Source organism: Catharus ustulatus, chromosome 9, assembly GCF_009819885.2.
Source record: "Catharus ustulatus isolate bCatUst1 chromosome 9, bCatUst1.pri.v2, whole genome shotgun sequence".
Classification (NCBI taxonomy): Eukaryota; Metazoa; Chordata; class Aves; order Passeriformes; family Turdidae; genus Catharus; species Catharus ustulatus.
Window position 1 is genome coordinate 1,702,568 of NC_046229.1, and position 20,101 is coordinate 1,722,668.

General features: G+C 47.4%; 1 protein-coding gene across 2 annotated transcripts in view; it reads right to left on the reverse strand.

Moving 5' to 3' along the window:
- The window catches only part of LOC116999910 (putative tyrosine-protein phosphatase auxilin), a 50,217-nt gene that overhangs the window by 10,646 nt on the left and 19,470 nt on the right, over positions 1-20,101 (reverse strand). For both annotated transcript variants that reach the window (XM_033067033.2, XM_033067032.2), the window contains exons 2-12: positions 15,240-15,390; positions 13,142-13,191; positions 11,556-11,704; positions 8,121-8,243; positions 6,002-6,135; positions 4,441-4,635; positions 2,951-3,068; positions 2,181-2,260; positions 1,817-2,010; positions 1,646-1,726; positions 623-1,048 (exon numbers count right to left, since the gene is read on the reverse strand). In XM_033067033.2, the coding sequence (XP_032922924.1) occupies positions 623-1,048; positions 1,646-1,726; positions 1,817-2,010; positions 2,181-2,260; positions 2,951-3,068; positions 4,441-4,635; positions 6,002-6,135; positions 8,121-8,243; positions 11,556-11,704; positions 13,142-13,191; positions 15,240-15,390 (1,701 nt within the window). The remainder of the gene's footprint in view (positions 1-622; positions 1,049-1,645; positions 1,727-1,816; positions 2,011-2,180; positions 2,261-2,950; positions 3,069-4,440; positions 4,636-6,001; positions 6,136-8,120; positions 8,244-11,555; positions 11,705-13,141; positions 13,192-15,239; positions 15,391-20,101) is intronic.

Consider the following 20,101-nt stretch of genomic DNA (forward strand, 5'->3'; position numbering starts at 1 on the left):
AGTAGAGTAGAGTAGGGTAGAGTAGAGTAGGGTAGAGTAGAGTAGGGTGGAGTAGAGTAGAGTAGAGTAGAGCTGAGGAGAGTATGGTAGAGTAGAGTAGAGTATGGTAGAGTAGAGTAGGGTAGAGCTGAGTAGAGTAGGGTAGAGTAGACTTGTAGAGTAGCGTAGAGTAGGGTAGGGTAGAGTAGAGTAGTGTAGGGTAGAGTAGGGTAGAACAGAGTAGGGTAGAGTAGGGTAGAGTTTAGTAGGGTAGAGTAGAGTAGGGTGGAGTAGAGTAGGGTAGGGTAGAGTAGAGTAGAGTAGGTAGAGTAGGGTAGAATAGAGTAGGGTAGAGTAGGGTAGAGTAGAGTAGAGTAGAGTAGGTAGAGTAGGATAAAATAGAGTAGGGTAGAGTAGAGTAGAGTAGAGTAGAGTAGAGTAGAGTAGAGTGGAGTAGGGTAGAGTAGAGTAGAGTAGAGTAGAGTAGAGTAGAGTAGAGTAGAGTCTAGTAGAGTAAAGTAGAGTAGAATATGGTAGAGTAGAGTAGAGCTGTTTGTCCTCTTGGGATCCCCCACACCAAAGGGGGATAACCAAGAGCAGATCCCCCAGAGGGATCCTCCAAACCCCCCAAATCCCCCTTTACCTTCTCCCACCCTCGGCGACGGCGACGCCGAAGCCGCCGAGCGCCGCGGGGTCGAGTGCACGGATCCGGGTGCCCCCACGTGGAAAACCTCCTCAGCCGCGGCTGCGCCGGGGCTCTGCGACACCCCAAACAAATCATTCAGCAGCTCAGAGTTAGAGGGGGCAGCGCTGGGCTGCGAGGGAAAGCTCTTGCTCATGGGGCTGCCATCCAGGCCCAGCAGGTCCACGTCCTCGGGGGGAGGTGCTGCTGGAGGCTCTTGCTGCTTTTTGCTGTGTTTGGGTGTCCCGTGGGGCTTGTCACCGCTGGCATTACTGTGCTGACTGGAAAGGGACAAGAGTTCGTCATCTGACTGTTCGCTTTCCTCATGCACCAACGCTGCTCGATCCTCTGAGGTGGGGTGAGAGCTACTTTTGTCAGATTTCTGATCTAAATGATGATTGGAAATAAAATTAGGCAGCTGTTAGTTTGGTCATCACAAAGGTCCCGTAAAAATCAGCTTACAAGCAGAACAGAAAGCTGAGAATAGCACAGCAGCATTTGGCTAAAGTGATTTTGTTGGTTTTTTTTTCAAATAAAAGCTAGCAGATTTCTTCCCCAAAAAGGTTTTGCAGCCCTGGCACAGCTGGGTTCCCATCCATGGAGGATGTGGCACTTGGGGACATGGTCAGTGGTGGCCTTGGCAGTGCTGGGGAATGGTTGGACTTGATGACCTTAAAGATCTTTTCCAACCTGAATGATCCCATAATTCCTTTGCCAAAACCTACATTTTCTCATCAAGGCTTATTTATTTCAGATTTTAACCCAAAGGAGGCCTCAGGTGAAGGTTCCCCCTAGAGCTGTGTCAGTGATGGTCCCACAGAGCAGAGTTGGAGGAGGATGTTGTAGGAAAGGAATTCCCACTCCATTGCAACCCCAGCTGTGATCAGCTCTAATGGCAAAGCCATGCTGCAGTGCTCCAGGAGGGGAACACGAATTCTTGGTGTTCTTTGGAGCACATTTCACTCAAGACCAAACCTTGCCTACCTTGCCAGCTGAGAGAGGAGAAGAATGCACTCTGCCCAACGTTCCTGATGTTATCCTGGGGGGAATCCGTGGCACCTCTGCCTGCACAGAGCAGCAGAGAGGTGGAATGAAACAAAACCCAGCTCAGCAGGAAGAAATCATGACAGGGGAACAAATCCATGCAGCCCTTACCTGCCAAAGCAAGAGTGTCCTGGTGCTCCTGGTGGGAGGAGAAGAGAATGGAGGGATTGATGTCTTTTGTGGTGAAGTTCTCCCATGGGGGAGTTAATTCAGTTTGTCTGTCTGCAGACTGGATTTCTATGTCCAGTATAACATGAAAGAGCTGAGGATATTTGTCTGGAGAGTCACAGGCATCCAGCTCAGGCCTAAAAGGGACAAGAGTGGTTTGAAAAGGAAGAATATTTCTGGAAAGCTATAAAAAAAATAGCTTTGAGTATATTCAGGCTTTTCATATTTCATCTGTGACTGTTCTCCCTCAGCCTTCATCAGGCTTTTATGCATCAGGTCTGATTAATGTTCAGCTTCAAACACTCACTTGGTGAATTTGAGAGTGGTTGTTCCCAGGGCTATGAATCCAGTATGAAACTGAATTTGGAATATTTGTGTGTTGGTCATCTGAAAAGAAAAAGAAAAAAAAGCAGAGAGAACCAGACTGAACAAGGGCTTAAATATAGGGGTTAGTTAAGTCAACCCTAATCTTAATTTCTGCATAACTTAATTCATTCTGCTTGTTCTACAGGCAATAACTCCTTCTCAATATTCCCAAATATTCCCAGTATTTCCATCTGCCTTCAACCCTGCTGCTGCAGCCTCTGAACAGCAGAAAATAATTCAGGAATAATTTAGAGGTGAATTTGGGTGAATTTTGAGGTGAATTTTGGCTGTTTTGGGGATAATTTGGGAATAATTTTGAGGTGAATTTTGGGGATAATTTTGAGGTGAATTGGTGAATTTGGGTGAATTTTGGATGAATTTTGGAATAAGCCTTCTCTCCTTGCTTCTCTTTTTATTTCTGGGATCTATATACCAATTTTCCAATGAAATGAAACTTTTCCCACTGAATACATTGGAGCAACAGATTTGTGCCCCCAAAAAACATAAAACCATTTCACTTGGAAAACGACACAGGGAAATATCATCTACACAGCAAAGAGAATAATGAGTGGAGAGGGGCAAAATATTCACTGCCCACTCTGCAACGTGAACATTCCAGTTTCAAATATCCCCTGAGGGAAATGCTGGAGATTCCCTGTTCAGGCAGCTCTTATTTCCCCTCATCCTCCAAAAAATGAAAGCAGCTCCTACCTTGGCTTGCAGGCGTCCCCCGATGGTGGATCTCATGTGGTAGACAGAGACAACAACATCTCCATGGACTGTGGCTCCCAGGGGGATCAGGACCTTCCCTTCCTGCACACGGTATTCTCTTGGAGAGCAAGAGGAGGAAAGCCAGGGTTAAGCTCCCTTCAAAGCTCTCAGCTCCTTCAGGCCAAGCAAGGAGGAGCATTTAGTGTTCTGCTTGGTAAAAATAAAAATAGTGCACAGGGGGAAGCAACAGTGCACTGGGTGATATCTAGGAAGGCATCCTAGAGATAGGATAGGTATCTAGGGAGGTGTCCTGCTTCCTCCAGCCTCAGATCCTGATGTCTGTGCAGTTATTCACTCCTGACAGCCTCAGATCCTGATGTCTGTGCAGTTATTCACTCCTGAAAACCTCAGATCCTGCTGTCTGTGCAGTTATCCCATTCCTCAGATCCTGCTGTCTGTGCAGTTATCCCATTCCTCAGATCCTGCTGTCTGTGCAGTTATCCCATTCCTCAGATCGTGATGTCTATGCACTTATCCCATTCCTGAAAACCTCAGATCCTGGTGTCTGTGCATTTATCCCATTCCTCAGATCCTGCTGTCTGTGCAGTTATCCCACTCCTGACAGCCTCAGATCCTGCTGTCTGTGCAGTTATCCCACTCCTGACAGCCTCAGATCCTGCTGTCTGTGCAGTTATCCCATTCCTGAAAACCTCAGATCCTGCTGTCTGTGCAGTTATCCCATTCCTCAGATCCTGATGTCTGTGCAGTTACCCCACTCCTGAGAACCTCAGATCCTGGTGTTTATGCAGTTATCCCACTCCTCAGGTCCTGCTGTCTGTGCAGTTGTCCCATTCCTAACAACCTCATCCTGGTGTCTGTGCAGTTACCCCACTCCTGAAAACCTCAGATCTTGATGTCTGTGCAGTTATCCCATTCCTGACAGCCTCAGATCCTGCTGTCTGTGCAGTTATCCCATTCCTAACAACCTCAGATCCTGCTGTCTGTGCAGTTATCCCATTCCTCCCATTCCTCAGATCCTGCTGTCTATGCACTTATCCCATTCCTGCCAGCCTCACATCCTGCTGTCTGTGCAGTTATCCCATTCCTCAGCCCCTGGTGTCTGTGCAGTTATCCCATTCCTGAAAACCTCAGATACTAATGTCTGTGCATTTATCCCATTCCTCAGATCCTGGTGTCTGTGCAGTTATCCCATTCCTCAGATCCTGCTGTCTGTGCAGTTATCCCATTCCTAACAACCTCAGCCCCTGATGTCTGTGCATTTATCCCATTTCTGAAAACCTCAGATCCTGATATCTCTTCAGTTATCCCATTCCTAACAACCTCAGTCTCCCCCTGGCCATTTATTCCAACCCCAGGCACTCTCACTGAACACCTTCACTCAGCAGCAGCCAGGCAGTGCCTGCAGCTCAGCTACCCCACAGCAAAGTGCCAGAGGCTGCCTGCAGCCCCTGAGGCAGGCAGGGACTCACTTCATCCTCTCGTACTCCTGGGAGGTGCTGAGGATGCGGGTCTCCCCGCTGAGGATGTCGCAGAAGGGCCGGCAGCCGTTGCGCTGCTTGTTGAAGCAGGGCACGGGGCTGAGCGTGACTGACTTGATGGTCAGTGGTTTGCAGTGGGGGATGACAGGTTTGTCTGCTATTAGGTCACAGATGTATCCTATGTACCTGCAGGCAGAGAAAAACAAAGCTGGAATCTCCATTTCTTTCATTTCATGCTTAAAATCTGCCTGGATCTCCGCTTTATCCTTCAAAAGATCCCATTTCATATCTCTACAACCTCTCCAGCAGCCTTGGAAGAAACAGAAATTCTCTATTTCCTAGTCCAGCATCACTCTCACAGCTCCAAACCCCCCAAGTTAAAAGAGAAATTCAACTCATGGTGCTGTTGCTCTATCCCAACCCCCAGAGGATTTTTTTTAAACTCGTGTGCACTCTTGGGCACATCATGAGAGCAAAACAGAGAATCTCCAGTGGTTGTTGGTGTGAGGAGCCTCCAGCAGGGACTGGTTTGGTGAGGATGCACCAGCGTAGAGTAGAGTAGAGTAGAGTAGAGTAGAGTAGAGTAGAGTAGAGTAGAGTAGGGTAGGGTAGAGTAGGGTAGGGAAGAGAAGAGAAGAGAAGAGAAGAGAAGAGAAGAGAAGAGAAGAGAAGAGAAGAGAAGAGAAGAGAAGAGAAGAGAAGAGAAGAGAAGAGAAGAGAAGAGAAGAGAAGAGAAGAGAAGAGAAGAGAAGAGAAGAGAAGAGTAGGGTAGAGTAGGGTAGGATAGGATAGAGTAGGGTAGAGTAAAGTTGAGTAGAGTAGGGTAGGGTAGAGTAGAAGAGAGTAGAGTAGAGCAGAACAGAGTAGAGTAGAGTAGAGTAGAGTACAATAGAGTAGAGTAGAATAGAGTAGGGTAGAGTTTAGTAGAGTAGAGTTGAGTAGAGTACAGTAGAGTAGAGTAGAGTAGAGTAGAGTGGAGTAGAGTAGAGTTGAGTAGAGTTGAGTAGGGTAGAATAGAGTAGGGTAGAGTAGAAAATCCAGTGGTGGTGCCATCCTTTGAGAGGCAGGACTGGAGTTTCCACGTGCTCCAACATCCCAGCAGCTGGGACAGAATCTGCACTTCCAGCTCTGTTCCTGGGAGGATGCAGCTGGCACAGGAGAGGGATTCAGCAAGCCCTGTTAACCACAGGTTCAGCATGGCATGGGTGGGTTGGAAGGACCTTTGGTTGTCATCTAATCCCCCCTCTGCAGTGAGCAGAGACATCTCAAATAATGGAATAATTCAGGTTGGAAAATCTGCTCAGAGCAGGAGCAGCCTCACAGCTCTGTGTCACAACTTGATTTTGTGCTGGGGGTGATACCCCACTGGGGTTCTGCAAGGAAAGAAATCCCACAGCTGCTCTGGACAAGCTCTTCCAGCCCCTGATCCCCACTCATTTCTCAGGAACGCTGGGATCTGGACACCTGGCTGAGCCAAAGCACACCTGGCAGCTCCTTGGGCAGCTTGGAGCACGAGGAGAGGAGCTCCCAGTGCTGAGCCAGGATACTGTACCTCCTGTGGGATGGCCACAGTACAATCCCAGGTCTCTTTGTGTTCAGCAGCTGCACAGCAGGGCCAGGATGAGAGAAGAGGTGACAGAAACAGAACATTGCACTGACCAGAACTGCTGAGGCTGCACGGCCGTCCTGGCAACAAAAGGGGCAGAGAGGAAAAACTGTGAGTGTCAGAAAGATCCTTTACATTTCACCTCTCCATCCTCCTGAATTTAAAATATAATTCATCCAGAAAGACGAGGCTTGAGACAAAATAATGAGTAACTTTGAGTTCTGATTAATTTGTTCAACACTCAGGGCCTCAGTGAACAATCAAAGCAAAGATAAAATGCAGGGAGCAGCCAGAGCTGAGGGTGGTTTACACTTGTTTGGAAAGCCCACAAGAACATTTTGGCTGCAAATGTTGGTGTTTTGTGGCTGCTCCCCAGCTGTAATTTTATAATTATTTCAAACATAGGCCTGGAAATGACCACAGGGGTCAGAGTGCACCCATCCCACAGCTGCAGGCAGTCCTCTAACAGCAATTTATCCTGGAAAAGGATAAACTAACAAAAAATCCAGGCTCCTTCACCCAAACACCTCCACAGCTCTGAGCTTACAGATTGCTCCTGATGGGATGTTTTTAAAGGTGATTATAGGGGAGAGTTTGCTGAGTCACATTGATGGATCAAAAATACAGGAAGAGCAGGAGAAAATCAATGTATTCCCAGTGCCCTGGGTTCCTCACATACACCTCCCACCATCCCAAGTTGCTCCAAATCCCTTTGAACACTTTCAGGGCTGGGGAATCCACAGCTCCTCAAGGCCTCACCACTTTTGTTCCTTGCAATTGTTTTTTTCAGGCACCTTTTAGGCATTCCAGCCATTTTCTGTAGGATTTTCTGACCCAAGAACCTGCTGACATGAACAGGCTGATTGTTTTTTTCAAGTTTAGCCCCTGCCAGTTGTTTCTGACAAGATCTCCCAGGTTCACAAAAACTAAGTGAGCTTCTGCAGCCTTGTTAGAAAATGTTGGAAAGGACTCCCTGTCCTTTATCCCATTATCCTGATATCCATTGCTCAAAGGACAGGAGAGGAATTGGATTTTTGAGTTGGGTTTCCAGGATTGGAGGCATCAAGTGCATCCTTCTGTCTGTTTGAAGGGAATTTATGTCCTGGAGCTGCTGGCTGTGCTGTGCAAGGCAGAAATGCCAGGCTCACATGGGAGCTCTGTGCAATTTGGGATCAGTCATTTCCTCCATTCTGCCAGGTTCTGCTGATCAGTCCTGACAGCCTCCTGGATTAATCTGGGCTCCAGGAGCAGAGCAGAACTCTGCTTTTGGGCACTGCTGTCAGTGTGAAGGGTTGGATGGAGTGAATGAGGAGTGATCTGGGATCACACCACGCTCACACAGCCCAGCACTGCTGAACAATCCCTGGGGGCTTTCCCAGAGCAGAGGCAGCTGGGCTCCTTCAGCCAGGCCTGACCACTCCTGATGGCAAGAGACTTCAAAATCTCCATTTCACACTTCTACAGAATTCCCAGCTCTGTTTTCTGCCCAATTTCCAGCCCCCTTCAGTCTAAAAGCTGCATTTTCTCCTGTAACTACTTAGATTGAAATGCAAATCACAGAATCACAGGATGGTCTGTGTTGGGAGGAACCTTAAACCCCATCCAGTGCCACCTGGGACCTTCCACTGTCCCAGGCTGCTCCAAGCCCCATCCAGCCTGGCTTGGGCACTGCCAGGGATCCAGGAGCTGCTCTGGGCACGTCACAGCAAGCTGACAACCCCTGGGTGAAATTCAAACCTTTCACCCAGAGAATGATTTTGATCTCTTTGTATTCCTGCTTCTCACTCAGTGATTCTCTCCCAGCTGAGCTTTGGGTGGTGATTCCCTTCCTCTGGGTCAATCCCATCCCATCCCAATCCCCAATTCCAATCCCCAATTCCAATCCCCAATTCCAATCCCATCCCATCCCATCCCATCCCATCCCATCCCATCCCATCCCATCCCATCCCATCCCATCCCATCCCATCCCACCCCTCTTCCAGGCATTGTCCCAGACTCCAGACACCCCATGAGCAGTGTGAGCTGGGGCTCCTCAGCCCTGGGCAGGAGCTGGGGGTGCACTCACCATGCAGTGGATGACACAGACGTTTTTGGGGTTCTGCTGCAGCCAGTTGTGCATGTTCTTGCAGACAGCGTAGAGGTTGTGCAGGCTGGGCGCCTGCCGGACGGGCCAGCTGCACTCAGACACCTGCAGGGGTGGCACCAGCCACAAGAACAGCTTGGAAGGAGCTCCAAACCCCCTGCTCTACAAATTATCCCTGCCAAGAAAGCTGCTTGTGCTTTACAACCCAGAGTTACGTGCTGGAAACCTCCTCCTCCTCTCCTCGTGTGTAAATCCGCGCTGTGCCTCCCATGAGTTAGGAGGAGGCAGACAAAAATTCCAACATTCAATGAAGTAACATCAGGCTGGTGTGTTGTTCCTGACTGCACATTTTTCCAAAATTTGCATTTCACATCAGATTATCTGGATGGGCTCTTTTAGAATGCTCACATTGATTTCTAAAGCATTTGTACAACGTGTCCCTAAAAATTGCTCTGATTTGCACAGGGCACTGAGCATCTGTTGTTCTGACTCCTTCTGTGGCACAGGATCTCCAAGCCCTATGTGACAGATAATAAACTGATGAAATGAAAAATTCTGTTTAAAAAAAAAAATTTAAATCCTATCTGAGTAAGTATGAGCTAGAAAAATGACTGAAACCCCACAAATCCTGAAGGATGTCTGGTTCCTATTCCTCAGTGTGCTGGTTCTGAGCCAGTCCTTGCAGTCCCAAGCAGCACATCAAATAACCCTCAACAGGCATCTCCCTTTCATCTGGTTTTAATTGAAATATCTTTTTTTTAAAAGGCATTCCTGGCCAGAAGAAATTTGAAGGAGAAATGTCCTGAGGCTTGTCCTCAGCTGAAGAATTGGTTTTCTCTCTCTCTCTCTGAGCTGACATTTGGCTGCTGCTTAATGGGAACAGGGAAGGAAGGAGATGATTTGCCCAGATGTTCTTAAACAGCCACATGATCCCCAGAACTGTTTCATCTCTCAGAGGAAGGAAATGCTCCAGGTTTTCTAAAGCTTGCACTCAAGTTTCTGTCTGACACCTGCACAACATCTTGGAGCAGCAGCAGGTTCCAGCCAGAGCCCCACGGGCTGTGTCGTGCCCCACGAGGATCCCAAAGGCTCCCATGGGATGCAGGGCAGGCCAAGCTGCAAAATTCAATTTTTGTCTCACAGAAAATCAGATATTTTAGATCTGTGGAAGTTGTGGTCTCCAGAAGATCCTGCTGTGAGCAGATGTGGCTTTGTGCTGTGGAAGCCACTGAAGGAGTGAAGCAGTGCTCCAAGTTTGGAGAGCAGGGAGTGAGCATTCCCTGTTTACCTCCCCACATTTTCCTGTCTCCAGATTTTGTTTCATTCCTTCTGTTGTACATCCTTGATTTTCCCTGTTGGAATTCCTGCAGTGACCCTTCCACTGACAGTTTTCTGAGCACACCTCCCTGCCAAGCATCTGGAAAAGGCATTATCACTTCTCTAGTAAATAATACACATTTCCCACCAGTCCATAATTACATATTTACATTGCCTCTAATTACACATCTGCCTGATGGTTTGCAATTAGGAAATTAAATGTGTGCTTGGTGTTTCTACCAAACAGAACCTCACCAGCACTCAGCACAGACAACCTCAGGGAAAAGCCACTGGAATTCTCCAGCTCTGGGAATAAGCACTCAGCACTTGTTTGATTTTAGCAGCAGGGCAGCAAGTGCCAGGAATGTGACCCACGAGGGGCTTTGAAGTTTGGGTTTGTTTAGTGTCAGATTGGAGCTCTGTGTTCTGGAACTGCTCTCAGGGCAGTGGGAGCTCCCCTCTGGGGACACAGAGGGGACAGCAGAGCACAGGCAGCTCTCTGCTCAGCCTCACACACGGGGTGGGCTGGGAGGGACATTAAAAATCATCTTATTCACACCCTGCCCCCTCCCACCACCCCAGGGTGCTCCCAGGCTCCCAAACTCCCAGGTTTGGGGCAGCCACAGCTTCTCTGGAAAACCTTTCCAGTGCCTCACCACCCTCCTGTCCCCTCTCCTCCTCTGCACACTGGGGCCACTCAGCCAGCCCTGAAATGGCCCAGCAGGACACGATGTCACCTCCCTCCTGTGCCACCACCCAGCACACTGACCTACTTTGCTGGTGTTAAAGAAAGCAGGAATTCAAAAGCTGTTCCTGTCAAAGAACAAGTGTGTATCTCACAGCTGACATCCTCACCCCAGCAGAAAACTCACTGGGATTTCACGCCTTTGGTATTTTTGCAAGCTCAGCCTGGTAATTAGTTCATGTGTTGTGTTGTTCACACTTATTTCTCATAAAAAATACTTGGAATCAGGACTTCCCAGCCCATAAACTGAAAACAGAGTATTTTATTTAAAGAAAATGTTATTTTCTTCCTGTGTGAGTCAAAGCAGTGGTTCCAAAGCACTGAGCTATCCTTTGAGAGTGACATTAAAATCACTTGTTGAGGTGTTGGGTAGGGTGGGAGATAATTCCAGGGATTCAGGAATTATGGCCAGCTCACACAGCAATAGATCTTTAGTGCTGGGCTTTCAGAAGTTGATGAATTTTTCTCCACCCACAAATAGCAAAACACCAAAATCAATCAAGACTGAAGATTCAGAGCTCTTAATATCTCTTAATTAGTCTTCCCTGTTCATTTACTCCTGTTTGAAGTCTGGTTACTGATGGCCACAGAGAAATTTGCTTCAAATGCCAGTGAGTGGTTTTTGGTGATCAGAATTACTGAAGATAAATTCAGCTCCACCTCAAATTAAAACTCAATTAGGTTTAGATTAGATTCATTTACCCTGACAGAGGATTAAGCCTGGCAACTGCTGCTGCCTTTTGGGTTGAAGGCACCAAAAAGTTCAAAATTAAAATAAAAAAACCCACAACACCACTTGTGAGAGAGGGAAAGATTAAATCTAATCTTGCATTTCAGCAGCAGCATTTCGTGGAGATTTCCTCTAAAAGCCATTAATGAAGCAGAGTCTCAGTGCTCCCTGATGCTGCTCTGGTTTTAGAGGGGGAAACTGGGCCAGGCAGTGCAGGTGGCTTTTTAAAGCCACAAGAGTCAAAATGCCCCTCAAATCCCATTTCCACCCCGTGCTTTGCCTGCTTGATTAAAGCCCAACTGCAAGAAAATCATCTCCTTTTTTCTATTGGTAATTTCTTCCAAAGGCTTTTCATTTCATTCTTCCCAACACTCTGTAGGAGCAGCTGTAAACCTCTGGTTTATTCTGTATTTCTCTCCACTCTGTGCAATGCCATTCACCCTCCCAGTCTCCCATGAACATTATCCCTGAATTTCCAGCTCTTTCATCCCTGTGCTCCCAGATAAAGCCCCAAACCCACCCCAGCAGCTTAAAACCACCTCAAACTCCTAAATCCCCTCCAGTTCTGGCTGCAGGAGGAGCTGCTGCCCCTCTCCCTGAGGATTTTCCCCATGGCAGCACTCACCCTGTTGTGGAACTTGGCACTGCGATAATATTTGGGTGACAAGTTGAACACGGTGTAGTGGTCGGGGTGCCTGGAGTCCAGGAATGTCCTGACATCCTCAATGTGGTTCCTAAATCCCAGCTCCACACCCTCAGCAGGGAAAGACATCACTGGGAAAAGCAAGGAGAGCCAGGATGAGTGGGGATGGATGGAGATGGATGGATGATGGATGATGGATGATGGATGATGGATGGATGGATGGATGATGGATGGATGATGGATGATGGATGGATGGATGATGGATGGATGGATGATGGATAATGGATGGATGGATGATGGATGGATGGATGGATGGATGGATGGATGGATGATGGATGGATGGATGGATGGATGGGGATGGATGGATGGATGGATGATGGATGGATGATGGATGATGGATGGATGATGGATGGATGATGGATGATGGATGGATGGATGGATGGATGATGGATGATGGATGGATGGATGGATGGATGATGGATGGATGATGGATGATGGATGGATGGATGGATGGATGATGGATGGATGATGGATGGATGGATGGATGGATGGGGATGGATGGATGGATGGGGATGGATGGATGGGGATGGATGGATGGATGATGGATGGGGATGGATGGATGGATGGATGATGGATGGATGGATGGATGATGGATGGATGGATGATGGATGATGGATGGATGGATGGATGGATGGATGATGGATGATGGATGGATGATGGATGGATGATGGATGGATGGATGGATGGATGGATGGATGGATGGATGGATGATGGATGATGGATGGATGATGGATGGATGGATGGATGAATGGATGGATGGATGATGGATGATGGATGGATGATGGATGGATGGATGATGGATGATGGATGATGGATGGATGATGGATGGATGGATGATGGATGGATGATGGATGGATGGATGGATGGATGATGGATGATGGATGGATGGATGATGGATGATGGATGGATGATGGATGGATGGATGGATGGATGGATGGATGGATGATGGATGGATGGATGATGGATGGATGATGGATGGATGATGGATGGATGGATGATGGATGATGGATGGATGGATGGATGGATGATGGATGGATGGATGATGGATGGATGATGGATGGATGATGGATGGATGATGGATGGATGGATGGATGGATGGATGATGGATGGATGATGGATGATGGATGGATGGATGATGGATGGATCATGGATGGATGATGGATGGATGATGGATGGATGATGGATGGATGATGGATGGATGGATGATGGATGGATGATGGATGGATGGATGGATGATGGATGGATGGATGATGGATGATGGATGGATGGATGGATGGATGATGGATGGATGATGGATGATGGATGATGGATGGATGATGGATGGATGGATGGATGGATGATGGATGGATGGATGGATGATGGATGGATGATGGATGGATGGATGGATGGATGGATGGATGGATGGATGGATGGATGGATGGATGATGGATGGATGATGGATGATGGATGATGGATGGATGGAGATTGATGGAATTCTGGGTTGGATTTCTCCATGGAGCAGTGCTTACCTATGATCCTTGAGGTAATGTAGGAAATGTCCAGCTCTCCCTTGGTGTAACTGAGAGACAAAGCAGGAGACAGAATTCAGCAGCACATCAGGGGTGTTTTATCCAGAAAAACCTATTTATCACTCAAGGAAAAATCATTTTAAGATGAATTCTGACGGTGCAGACAGTGACCCAGCCTCCCCCTCTCCACATGCAATTAACTGGATGCAAAACCTGCAAGGAAGGTCCCTTTTCCCTTTTGTCATTAATTTTTGGTGCCAGGAGAAATCTCCAGAAGTTTGCACTTTGCAGATCCCTCAGACCCTCGGGGGCTTGCATTAAATTTCTTTAATTTCTTGTAGCCCCCAATTTGCAAAAATGCAAATCCCAAATAAGTACCCCTAACACACAACATAATTAAAATATTAAAACAAAAATTTTAAAAAGTATTTTAAACTCTCCATACTTCAAGCAACTATTAAAAAACACCTTCAATAATTACAATTTTATAGCTTTTAACTGCAAATGTATTGCTGCAACAATCTTGACAAATACACAATTCATGTTGTAGAAAATAAAATTTGAAAAAAAAACTCTCACCAAATTAATAAATTCTTCTAGTAAAAGTTCCCATAAAAACCTCACATTAAATCAATTAGCAAAAAATTGAATTCCTGGGAGCTGAGCTGTGCTCATTCAGTGGGAGCAGAGCTCTGATGTTGGAAAAAAATAAGGATTTGACAGGAAAGTCTCACAGATATTTTTGTATAACAGAAAGATTTTTGAATGTAGAATCTGAAGAAGGAATAGAAATGATAACAAGTTTTGATACAGAAGGAGAGAATTGTTGAGCCAGTCTTAGTGGGGAGCTAAGAAAGCTGAAAGTGTGTTAGTGTGTGAGCTGGGAGGGAGCAAAGGATAAATTTACCTTGAACAAAAAATGTTTTTACCAAGCAAAAAGATTTTCACAGACAAACAAGAAAACCAATGTTGCAAAAACAGAAAAGATCTCAGAATTTTTTACTGCAAGAAAACTGAAAAACAACTTTTAGCTTAAACTGTGACATACTGACTTCTAGTGATTGGAGAACAATAACATGAATATAGAAATGTTAATAGTTACGGTAGGGTATAGGTAATAGTAAAGGTATTGATTGGTTGTGTTTTAATGAAATAAATGCAATAAAAAGTAAATAATGCATTGTAACCAGAACTAGAGCTTCAGACAAACCCAGAGCTGAGGCTGAAAGCTGTGGGCTCGACTCTGCCACTCACAACCTGTGAATTGCTGTATATATCAATACAATAAACAGCATTTAAATAAGAAATAGATTCTGTGTATCTGGGTAAAATAATCAGCATTAAATAATAAATAAATTGCTGTATATCTGGATACAATAATCAGCATTTAAATAATAAATAAATTGTGTATATCCAGATACAATAATCAGCATTTTAAATAATAAATAAATTGTGTATATCTGGATACAATAATCAGCATTTAAATAATGAATAAATTGTGTGTATCTGGATACAATAAACGGCATTTAATAAATAAATTGCTGTATATACAGATACAATAATCAGCATTTAAATAATAAATAAATTGTATATATCTAGATACAATAAGCAGTATTAAATTATAAATAAATTGTATATATCTGGATACAATAAATTGCATTTAATAAATAAATTATTGTATATCCAGATACAATAGGCAACATTTAAATAATAAATAAATTGTGTATATCTAGATACAATAAACAACATTTAAATAATAAATAAATTGCAGTATATCCAGATATAATAAACAACATTCAATAATAAATAAATTGTGTATATCTGGATACAATAAATGGCATTTAATAAATAAATTGCTGTATATCTGGTTATAGTAAACGGCATTTGATAAATAAATTGTGTATATCTGGATATAATAAATTGCATTTAATACATAAATTCCTGTATATCCAGATACAATAAACAGCATTAAATAACAAATAAATTTGGTATATCCAGATACAATAATCAGCATTTAAAGAGCCACCTGGAGCCCCCACACCCTCCTTTGGGCTCTGTCATGCAGCTCCTGCTTTTTCCTATGTCAGGGGCACCGTACCTGGCGACAGACTGCATGACCTTGGAGGAGGTGTCCTTCAGGGTGTCCTTCAGGTTGTCCTTGAGGTTGCTGAAGAGCCTCCCTGCTCCTCCCTTCACCATGTCCAGCAGGCCTCCCCCATAGCTGGACTCCATGTCTGGAGACGAGGCACCTTCAGCACAGCAAAACCAAACCCAAACATCACTGGTGTGGAGCAAAGCCAGAAACCCTGCCCTGGCACCAAACAAACACAGCCCTGGCACCAAACACAGCCCAGGCACCAAACACAGCCCTGGCACCAAACAAACACAGCCCTGGTACCAAACACAGCCCTGGGCACCAAACACAGCCCTGGCACCAAACACAGCCCTGGGCACCAAACACAGCCCTGGCACCCAACACAGCCCTGGTACCAAACAAACACAGCCCAGGCACCCAACACAGCCCTGGTACCAAACAAACACAGCCCAGGCACCAAACAAACACAGCCCAGGCACCAAACCCTGCCCAGGCACCAAACACAGCCCTGGTACCAAACACAGCCCTGGCACCAAACACAGCCCTGGCACCAAACAAACAGAGCCCTGTCACCAAACAAACACAGCCCAGGCACCAAACACAGCCCAGGCACCAAACACAGCCCTGGTACCAAACACAGCCCAGGCACCAAACAAACACAGCCCTGGCACCAAACACAGCCCAGGGCACCAAACAAACAGAGCCCTGTCACCAAACAAACACAGCCCTGGTACCAAACACAGCCCAGGCACCAAACACAGCCCTGGTACCAAACACAGCCCAGGCACCAAACACAGCCCAGGCACCAAACACAGCCCTGGCACCAAACAAACACAGCCCTGGCACCAAACAAACACAGCCCTGGTACCAAACAAACACAGCCCTGGCACCAAACAAACACAGCCCTGGTACCCAACAAACACAGCCCAGGCACCCAACACTGCCCTGGCACCAAACAAACACAGCCCTGGCACCAAACAAACACAGCCCTGCACCAAACACAGCCCAGGCACCAAACAAACGCAGCCCTGGTACCAAACACAGCCCAGGCACCAAACACAGCCCTGGTACCAAACACAGCCCTGGTACCAAACACAGCCCTGGTACCAAACAAACACAGCCCTGGCACCAAACACAGCCCTGGGCACCAAACACAGCCCAGGCACCAAACACAGCCCTGGTACCAAACACAGCCCTGGTACCAAACACAGCCCTGGTACCAAACAAACACAGCCCTGGCACCAAACAAACACAGCCCTGGTACCAAACACAACCCTGGTACCAAACACAGCCCAGGCACCAAACAAACACAGCCCTGGCACCAAACAAACACAGCCCAGGCACCAAACACAGCCCTGGCACCAAACAAACACAGCCCTGGCACCAAACACAGCCCTGGTACCAAACACAGCCCAGGCACCAAACACAGCCCAGGCACCAAACACAGCCCTGGTACCAAACACAGCCCAGGCACCAAACACAGCCCTGGCACCAAACAAACACAGCCCTGGGCATCAAACACAGCCTGGGCACCAAACACAGCCCAGACACCAAACACAGCCCAGGCACCAAACAAACACAGCCCTAGTACCAAACACAGCCCTGGGCACCAAACACAGCCCTGGTACCAAACACAGCCCTGGCACCCAACACAGCCCTGGCACCAAACACAGCCCTGGGCACCAAACACAGCCCAGGCACCAAACAAACACAGCCCTGCTACCAAACACAGCCCTGGCACCAAACACAGCCCTGGCACCAAACAAACACAGCCCTGGCACCAAACACAGCCCAGGCACCCAACACAGCCCTGGCATCCAACACAGCCCAGGCACCAAACAAACACAGCCCTGGCACCCAACACAGCCCAGGCACCAAACACAGCCCAGGCACCAAACAAACACAGCCCTGCTACCAAACACAGCCCTGGCACCAAACACAGCCCTGGCACCAAACACAGCCCTGGTACCCAACACAGCCCTGGCACCAAACACAGCCCTGGCACCAAACACAGCCCTGGCACCCAACCCTGCCCAGGCACCCAAACACAGCCCTGGCAGTGCTCCAAGGTGAGGAAAGTTGATTTTCCTCCTCAAAGCTGATTTTCCAGGATGAGGGTGCACACAGAGCTCTGTGTGGGTTCAGTGTTCAGTCTCAGCACAGTCAGGACAAGGTAAGAGATTTAAACTGGGGGTTGGAACTGGGTGAGCTGAGATCAGCCAGGAGTGCCCAGGTGTGCCCAGGTGTGCCCAGGTGTGCCCAGGCCAAAGGCACCTGGGCTGTGGCAGGAATTATTTGGTAGCAGGAGCAGGGAAGGGATTCTGGTGAGGCCAAACCTCGAGGGCTGTGTCCAGTTCTGGGCTCCTCACAAGGACAAGAAGGACCTGGAGGGGCTGGAGCGTGTCCAGGGAAGGGAAAAGGGCTGGGAAGGGGCTGGAGAACCAGGAGAGGCTGAGGGAGCTGGGAAGGGAATGGAGAATCCCTGAGGGGCTGGGAAGGGGCTGGAGAATCCCTGAGGGAGCTGGGAAGGGGCTGGAGAATCCCTGAGGGAGCTGGGAAGGGGCTGGAGAATCCCTGAGGGAGCTGGGAAGGGGCTGGAGAATCCCTGAGGGAGCTGGGGGGGGGGGCTGGAGAATCCCTGAGGGAGCTGGGAAAGGGCTGGAGAATCCCTGAGGGAGCTGGGAAGGGGCTGGAGAATCCCTGAGGGAGCTGGGAAGGGAATGGAGAATCCCTGAGGGAGCTGGGGGGGCTCAGCCTGGAGAAAAGGAGGCTCAGGGGGAATTTCTGGCTCTGCACAAGTCCCTGCCAGGAGGGGACACCGGGGGGATTTGGGATCTGGGAACAGGGACAGGAGCAGAGGGAGCAGCTCAGGGTGGGCAGGGCAGGCTCAGGGTGGGCAGGGCAGGAATTTCCCCATGGAAAGGGGGATCAGGGATTGGAAGTGCTCTGGGAGGGTTGGATCCCATCCCTGGAGGTGTCCAAGGAATTCCTGTGACAAGGTGGGGATTGGGCACAGCTTGGACTCAATGGCCTGGAATGGCTTTTCCAGCCCCTTTAATTCTGGAATTCTGTGATCTTTAAGGTCCCTGCCAACCAAAGCCATCCCATGGTTCTGAACTCCCTCACCTCCATCCCTGGCTGATTTTCTTCTCCCAACCAACAACCCCCTCCTCAGGAGTGAGAGAAAAAGAGAGATGTCCCTTCAAGACAACCCTCCCAGCTGTCCAACCCGAACTGTTCTATGATTCCATGATAAAATGATAATTTAAATGCACCCCCCTCCCTCTCTGGGGCAGCCTCAGCCATGGGGAGCTGTCCATAAATCTTGAAACTGGAGATTCTGTTGGGAAGGTGATGCTGCTCTGATCCACAAGCACCTGATCCAGGTCCTGGACTGCTAAAATTAGAGAACACCTCTCCTCTATACTGTAAAGAACAGAAAATGCCTCCTCGAGGCACAAGGAATATTTCTTTTGCCAAACTTCCTGTGAGTATGATTTTTAAAAATAAATAAATTAAAAAAAAAAACAAAAAAGAAAGGAAGAAAAATCAAAGAAGCTTCTTGGTTTCCAAGCATGGAATCAGTGTTTGATCTCCCCTCCAAAAGCTTGTTTTCATGTTATTCTGTGCTGGAAGAGCCAGGGGTGGAAGAGGAGATGTTCAGAAGGGACTTTTCATTCTGCAGGTCAGCTTTTAAAGGAAAGGGAGACAGAAAAGTGGTAGCTTGGAACAGGGAAAAGGGGACAAAGGATCAGAGGTTCAACAGCACTGGGCAAATTCTTACAGCTGGAAATGCTGGAGGAGAGCAACAGAAGGGCTCTGAGAGTATGGAAAACTTAAAATCTTTAGAAATCTTTAAGAAGTGGAAAGAAGAGGAGAAACAGAAGAAGATTTTCACTGTTTCTAAGAGAAGCAGCAGGAATCAATTCCAAGTTTCCTGTGTCCCTAAAGCAGAGAATCAGAAAGGATGGATGAGGAAGAAAGGGTTTCCCCTGCCAGAGGGCAGGGATGGATGGGATTTTGGGAAGGAATTGTTCCCTGGGAGAGTGGGGAGGCCCTGGGACAGAATTCCCAGAGAAGTTGTGGCTGCCTCTGGATCCCTGGCAGTGTCCAAGGCCAGGTTGGAGCACTCTGTGCTCAGAATAAACCTCCAGCAGTCATTGATCCCAGAATCACAGAATCACAGAATCACAGAATCAGAGAATCCCAAAATCACAGAATGACAGAATCACAGGATCACAGGATCACAGGATCACAGGATTCCAGAATCACAGAATCAGAGAATCACAGAATGACAGAATCCCAGAATGACAGAATCCAAAAATCACAGGATCCCAGAATCACAGGATCCTAGAATGACAGAATCACAGAATCCCAGAATTCCAGAATGATAGGATCACAGAATCATAGAAGTCCAGGATCCCAGAATGACAGGATCACAGAATCCCAGAATCCCAGGATCCCAGAATCCCAGGATCACAGAATCACAGAATGACAGAATCCCAGAATCCCAAAATCACACAATCCCAGAATCCCAGGATCCCAGGACCCCAGAATCCCAGGATCCCAGAATCCCAGGATCCCAGAATCCCAGGATCACAGAATCACAGGATCACAGAATCCCAGAATGACAGAATCCCAGAATCCCAAAATCACACAATCCCAGAATCACAGGATCCCAGAATCACAGAATCCCAGGATCCCAAATTAATAACCCAAATATAATAACCCAAATTTCCTTGGCACAGCTCAAGGCTTTGTCCTCTGGTTCTGTCAGTTGTTACCTGGAAGAGACCAAGCCCCACCTGACTGAAACCACCCTTCAGGAAGCTGTAGAGACTGATAAGGAAATTCCAAATACAGCC